The following is a 7,229-nucleotide window of genomic DNA, read 5'->3' as shown; positions in this document are numbered from 1 at the left end:
TTTTGTCAAAATGGTTTACCCACATTCTTATAGAACGGAACACAGCGAAACGAGGACTTCGAATAGCGTGTACGGGGAATACCACGCGCAGATTCAGAGTAAGAAGATCCCGATACAACCAGATCTGCTGAAAATTATACAGTTCATTGATTCACATCGAAAGAAGTTTTTGAGAGATGTGGCAGAAGCTGTGCAGATTAAATCGATTTCTGGAGATTTGGAGTACAGAGATGAGGTACAAAAGATGATTAATTTTGCGGAGGACTGGCTGTCGTTGCTTGGTTTAAAATATGAAAGGTTTAATCTTGGCTTTCATGAGCTTGAAGGGAAGAGTGTTAGATTGCCGACGATTATTTTAGCATCTTTAGGGACAGACATGAGGAAAAAGACACTTTGTGTTTATGTGCACATGGATGTGAAGAAACCTGATGAGAGTCGGTGGGCTACTGACCCTTGGACGTTAACTGAAAACAACCACCGTTTTTATGGATGTGGTGTGGCTCAAGGGAAAGGAACTTTAATGCAGTGGTTTCACGTAATTGAGGCGTTTCAAGAAAGCAAGACTGATTTTCCTGTCAATCTTAAATTTATTATTGAGTCAATGTACCACCATAACAGTGCTGGCTTGGCAGATTTTCTTCCACTGCGCAAGCACGATTTTTTCGTTGTTATGGATAATATCATTGTTTGTGATTCAGAGTGGATAGGAAACAAACATCCATGTATCATTTATGGGACTGTAGGTACTATACATTATGATCTTTACGTTGAGAAAGTACCGGAATCCAAAACTGATCCACGTGATGATTTGGTCAACATCTTCAAAGAAATCGTCGATGAGGAAGACCATATTCTGATACCCCATTTTGAAGACATAGTAACACAGATTACGCCAGAAGAAGAAAAAATGTATGAAGACATTCGCGATTTTAATATAGAGGAAGTGCGGTAGTACTCGATTATAGGTCACTCTTTAACTTGAACCCTTGATTAATTAACTCTTTGATTTATAGAGAGAATCTGCCTCCATACAGACAAACTTGGGACAAGGTTAAAATTCTGATGCACTATTGGAGATTGCCATCAATCTGGGTAGGCGAAACCGAAGAATGTATATGTCCCGACAAAAAGGTCGATATAGTCAAGAGACATTTCATCGCTAAAATAGTACCACGACAGATCATTGACAGAAGTACCAATATCACCATTTCTTATGTTAATCACGTGGTTAAGAAACTCAACATCGAAAATAAAGTAACTTGCAAGCTACTGTCGTCAACTCGATACTGGAACGAGAATGTTGCTAACCACAATTATCAGGCGGCTAGGCGAGCGACGATACAAGTATTCGTTGCGTTTGTCGCTATTTTATAAATACATTTGTTTGTTTTAAGATTTATAAGGAAGATCCGAGCATGATCAGAGAAGACAGGGTGAGAGTTAATTTAACAATTCTTGACAGAGTTTTGGAGAACAATATTTTGCTTCTGCCGCTGGTTTCCAGAGGTTCGAATGCAGGTGGTGATAATGAGAGTATTACCGTGCGCAATTTTTACGAGAGTACGAAATTGTTGGCGGCTTATTTGTTCCAATTAGCTAAATAAAAATAGGTATTTTTACATGTTTTATGTAAATTTACATTTTTATATAACAAAAAGTAAAAAATCGGTATTTTTGAGTTTTATAAAATAAAATTTTCTCCAAGTTTGGAAATTATTTTCATGTTTTATGTACCTTTTGTAGCGCCTAGAACATGAAACGGTAGGTTTTCCATTTCGGTTTTTTGTGCTTATTGTGAAATTTTAGTGTGTTTTAAGAATGTTGCATAGATTGTAAAATGTTAACTAAGTTTTGTCTGATCGTCCCCATCCAACATTTTACCACAAATTTTGTAACTTGTTCAAAAATGAGTTAGTTTAATGGGTTATGACCAACGCGCGGAATTATATCACATACGCTAGATCCAGTGGTGTCGCGTCGATAGTTTGATTATAAATATATTTTTCTTTTGGACTATATCAACATAATATAACATTTCAAGATCGCAAATTTGTGGTCCTGTGGTTGAAAAATTAAAAAGGGTATCGAGTATTGTTACTTGAAGTAATATAGTAATATAGAAGTAGTTTTTTTACTAGCTGTAAACACTCCTAGCGACGCACTGGCTACGACCTTGTGGACCAGATCAAAGCGTCCCCGCTACTCGCCGTAAAACACACCTTACTTCAACTGGGGAATTGCAGCCCTGAGATAGAATTGAAAATATAGTGGCTATTTTTTGTTCAAATGAAAAGTTAGCTTATCTTATGTCATCTTATATCGTAGATGCTGTCTATCACCGAAAGTAAAGAAACTGCAATATAATCTTATACGTATTTAGAGCACTAAAATTAACTTTTTCAGGTGCAGAAATAAACTTATTTTTGTGGTACTTGTACTTCGTTCGGTTTTTTCATTGTGCTTATGCGAGTTACCTAATAATAATCAACGTACTAATTTAGTTGGTGTATTTTTTAAGGGAAAGTTCACCCCCATTTTGCAAATTGTGCTTCCAAAAATTTTGAAGAAATTACAATAAGGTGATCGTAAAATTAAGAGTTGTCCCTAGTTTCAGTAAGTTTTATTTCCGTTGGGAGTTAACGAATAAGCGGTGTTAAATACGGTAATATTTTTGTTTTGTTTTTAATATAAATTTCATCACCATAAATATATATAAATTTCTAAATTTTTTTAACATACTACAGATTTAAAAACAAGCATTATTTGATCTGTTGTCGTTGAATGCACAGCTTCAATAATTTTCCTGTCATTATGAAAAGGGTAAATTTTCAGTGAATTTAAAAAAGCCACAAAATTCAAACAATTTGAAAATCATTAATCTTTTACTTTTAGATTACATTCAAAGTTAAAAAAACCTGTACATATTCTGATTCTACAGGCGGTCTGCATTAAAGAACTTCAAAATTTAGTTTCATATAATATGGAATACATACCATGAACAAATTCGAGCATAAAATGTGACAAAAACACCGAGCTAGGTCATTTGTATTCAAATTTAAAATTTCTTGAAACTTAAATTGTGAAAACGTCGACATTTTTTATGATGTAAATCATTTATTTATTGCAAATAGAATCGAAGCGGGGCCGAGAACTACCTATATACTCACTAGAATCTTTGTTAATGTGTACGTACTTTAGAAACAGTCGGTTTTGCCTCACATGTATTTAAAAATCTGAACATTGGTTGATTAAGATTTGTAAATAAATGCGAGACGTAGTCGAGGGTTGCAAATAAGCCCGAGGCGGAACTAAGAGTTGCAAACAAAATCGAGGCGTAGCAAAAAATTGCAAGTAAGCCCAAAGGTGCAAAAATAGCAACCAATACGATCAGATTTAATATTTTCATGGTGATTACAATCACCGTTGGATCTCTTTAAAATGCAACTAGGTACATGCATTAATAAACATCGATTTTAATTCAACTGCGAAACAACTTTGCCCTCAATTTTTTTTGTTTGAGCAACGTATCATAACTAAATAACTTTTTTTTAATTCAAGTAATAGGGTAATTCGAGGGGACGCGGCCATGGTTTACTTTTTTGACGATTTCTATGTTATTATGAAAGCAAATGACTTCAAATTTGAAGGAGAATGTTTTGCTACACCATAGATTTCATATATCAGTCAATAAATGCTAAAGATCTTCACAGTGAATTTTTGAGAATTTTTGTTGTTTTATCGACGGATGGCCATCTCTCCTTGAGGGGTGAGGTGAGAAGGCCATATTGTGTAGGGAGTGATGGCCATAGCATTTTTTACAGACATTACGTATAAAAAAATAATTTTTATAAAACATTTATTAAAAAACACAAAAACAAAGAACATTCGTCATAAAAAACTTCAAATAAAATAAACAAATTTAACAAAAAAAATTGGTCTAAAGAGTTTAGACAGTACTTCCCTCGCTGTCGGAAACTTGACGACTGCATGCCTATTGTGTTTTTTTTTCTCATTACATTTTTGTAGTGGGAATTTAAAAAAAAATTGTGATGACGTCATCAACATTTTTGCAAGGACACGTATATCAGTTGGGATAGATGTAGTGTAATACTAAGAATAAAATTATTGTATTCCCAAATTTTCGGGAAAATGAATTTTGAATATTGATTTCTTATAATCAATAAAATAACGAAACAATTTACTCACGTATACGGCGCCGGTGTGTAATATCTAGAGAGCGGATTTCTGTCGGGCTAGGCAAGGCCAAACTCGGTACGGCTCATACGGGATGCGAATTCATTGCGGTTGCGGACTGCACTTCGTTTATTTGAGATTAGAATAACGCTGTTTCGTTGCACTCTGCTGTTAATTCCCGTTCTCATTTACTTAGCCGTTTGATTAATAAATCGTTAATTATATTTATGGAATTAGTACCGATTAAACGTGACGTAGCCCGACAAAAATCCGCTGTCTGGTAATATGAAAGGCAACTGAAAATCGTTTATGTATAAACATTCTTAATTTAAGATGACAAGCGTAACAGCATACGTGAGAGTCAAACAGAGAAACTGTAAACAAAACGACCATCGGTTTTATTGCTTCGACTTCCGCTTATTATATAAAACATTGGGTTTTATTTTAATTCTTGACGGTGAAATTCACAATTGGTTGATTATAAACATGTCTATTCCACATTCGCTGAACCAAGTGAGCGCATAAAACAAATGCAGGTCTGTAATGTTAAAGTCGATGTAAATAAGCGTGCTACCCTTATGTTTCAACCGAGTTTTTCCTTTAACAAATTTTGTGTTTACCAAATTGGGTTGGTTGGGGTGTAATACTAATAATAAGTGTTGCCTTTAATTTAATCAATAAAATATATTGACTTCATTAATTTTTTTGAACCACCTCTTAAGAAAATCTAAAAAATATGAATGGAATGATATATCACAAGTACAAACTCATCATATTTTTTGCATTTTAGATAGGATTTATTCAGCAAAATTTAAGGGTGACGTCATCAATTTTTTTAGGAGGGATGAACAAATACATTTTGAACAAAAGTTTACCATGCTTATAATAACTTTAAAATATTCCCAAGATTTCAAAGCATTCGGTTTTGTAATTCCTGATTAAATCGATAAAATAAATTCACGCCTTCATTAATTTTTTTGAGTCACCCTGCATATGCAAATCCAAAAATATGAATGGAATGATAAATCACAAGTACAGACTCATCATATTTTGTACAATTTAGATACGATTTATTCGGCAAACTTTTGAGCTGACGTCATCAGTTTTTTGTAGAAGATAACCAAATATATTTTGACTAAAAATTTAATATGCTCTTTATAACCTTAAAATATCTGCAAGATTTCAAAGCATTCGGTTTTGTAGTTCCTGATTAAATCAATAAAATAAATTTACTCATTCATTAATTTTTTTGAGTCACCCTGTATATGCAAATCGAAAAAATTTGAATGGAATGATAAATCACAAGAAGAGACTCACCATATTTTGTACATTTTAGATAGGATTTATTCAGCAAAATTTTGTGGTGACGTCATAAATTTTTTAGGGGGGACGACTAAATACATTTTGATCAAAAATTTACCATGCTTATGATAATTTTAAAATATCTTCAAGATTTCGAAGCATTCGGTTTTGTAGTTCCTGAGTAAATCAGTAAAATAAATTTACGCTTTCATTTATTTTCTTGAATCACCCTGTATATGCAAATCCAAAAAATAAGAATGGAGTGATAGATCACAAGTACAGACTGATCATATTTTGTACATTTTAGATATGATTTATTCCACAAACTTTTGAGCTGACGTCATCAAGTTTTTGGAGGGGATAAGCAAATATTTTTTGACTAAAAATTTATTATGCTCTTTATAGCCTTAAAACATCTGCAACATTTCAAAGCATTCTGGTTAGCAGATTAAAAATTAAATTTCAAAATGTTGTTTTATAATTTTGATTTTTTTTCGAAAAATCTGGACGTTTCGGGTGAAAAGTCGATTCAGAGTTGCAAACTACATGTGTAGGACTATGTTATTTTATACATTTGAAAACCCATTTACTATGTACAATTTTGAAGTGACGTCATCGCATTAGTGGTGGGGATGATTAGACAAATTTTGGTTAGCGTTTTACCATCTATATGATATTCTTAATATAAGTACAAAATTTCACAACAATCGGTCAAGTACTTTCGGAGATTATCTGTCTAATAAAAATCCGGGACGGCAGACGGACAGACGGACGGACAGACGGACAGACAGACGGAAATGGGAGACCTATTTCTTCGTCTTCTAGGGGCCATGAAAGATCGAGAAAACGTAAAAGTAGAGAGTCGGCCGACGGACTCGATTACAATACTTCCTTTGCTTACGCTCGGGAAGTAAAAAGGTGGGTACAAATCCATGCAACTAGTAAAAATGTTAAAAAGAACGTTCAGATTATACGTTTAAACAAAAATTGCATATGTAATTTTTCGGTGTATTTTTACTTCCCGAGCGTAAGCAAAGGAAGTATTGTAATCGAGTCCGTCGGCCGACTCTCTACTTTTACGTTTTCTCGATCTTTCATGACCCCTAGAAGACGAAGAAATAGGTCTCTCATTTCCGTCTCTCTGTCCGTCTGTCCGTCCGTCTGTCCGTCTGCCGTCCCGGATTTTTATTAGACAGATAATCTCCGAAAGTACTCGACCGATTGTTGTGAAATTTTGTACTTATATTAAGAATATCATGTAGATGGTAAAACGCTAACCAAAATTTGTCTAATCATCCTCACCACTAATGTGATGACGTCACTTCAAAATTGTACATAGTAAATGGGTTTTAAATTGTATAAAATAATATAGTCCTAAACATGTAGTTTACGACTACGAATTGAGTTTTTACCCGAAACGTCCAGATTTTTGGAAAAAAAATCAAAATTATAAAACAAAATTTTGCAATTTAATTTTGAATCTGCTAATTCGAATGTTTTGAAGTGTTGCAGATGTTTTAAGGCTATAAAGAGCATCATAAATCTTTACTCAAAATATATTTGGTTATCCCCTCCAAAAGCTTGATAACGTCAGCTCAAAAGTTTGCCAAATAAATCCTATGTAAAATGTACAAAATATGATGAGTCTATGCTTGTGATATATCACTCCATTCACATTTTTTGGATTTGCATATACAGGGTGACTCAAAAAACTTAATGAATGCGTAAATTTA

General features: G+C 33.6%; 1 protein-coding gene across 1 annotated transcript; it reads left to right on the top strand.

Annotated features, from left to right (window-relative positions):
* The first annotated feature begins 10 nt into the window (after positions 1-10).
* On the top strand, positions 11-1,662 carry LOC135141440 (uncharacterized). Its single transcript, XM_064072538.1, has 3 exons — positions 11-948; positions 1,014-1,344; positions 1,395-1,662. The coding sequence occupies exons 1-3, from the start codon at positions 11-13 to the stop codon at positions 1,602-1,604; spliced, it is 1,479 nt and encodes a 492-aa protein (XP_063928608.1). The 3' UTR covers positions 1,605-1,662.
* The last annotated feature ends 5,567 nt before the right edge of the window (positions 1,663-7,229 follow it).

This window comes from Zophobas morio, unplaced genomic scaffold, assembly GCF_036711695.1.
Source record: "Zophobas morio isolate AGI-343-1 ecotype UQ-CSIRO unplaced genomic scaffold, CSIRO_AGI_Zmor_V1 ptg000004l, whole genome shotgun sequence".
Taxonomy (NCBI): domain Eukaryota; kingdom Metazoa; phylum Arthropoda; class Insecta; order Coleoptera; family Tenebrionidae; genus Zophobas; species Zophobas morio.
Note: the sequence above shows the minus strand (reverse complement) of the source record. Positions and strands in the feature narration are given on the sequence as shown.

Coding starts and splice junctions, on each gene's coding strand:
- LOC135141440 (XM_064072538.1), top strand. CDS start 11: ATGGTTTACCCACATTCTTATAGAACGGAACACAGCGAAACGAGGACT. Junction 949..1,013: donor TTTAATATAGAGGAAGTGCG/GTAGTACTCGAT, acceptor TTTGATTTATAG/AGAGAATCTGCCTCCATACA. Junction 1,345..1,394: donor CTAGGCGAGCGACGATACAA/GTATTCGTTGCG, acceptor GTTTGTTTTAAG/ATTTATAAGGAAGATCCGAG.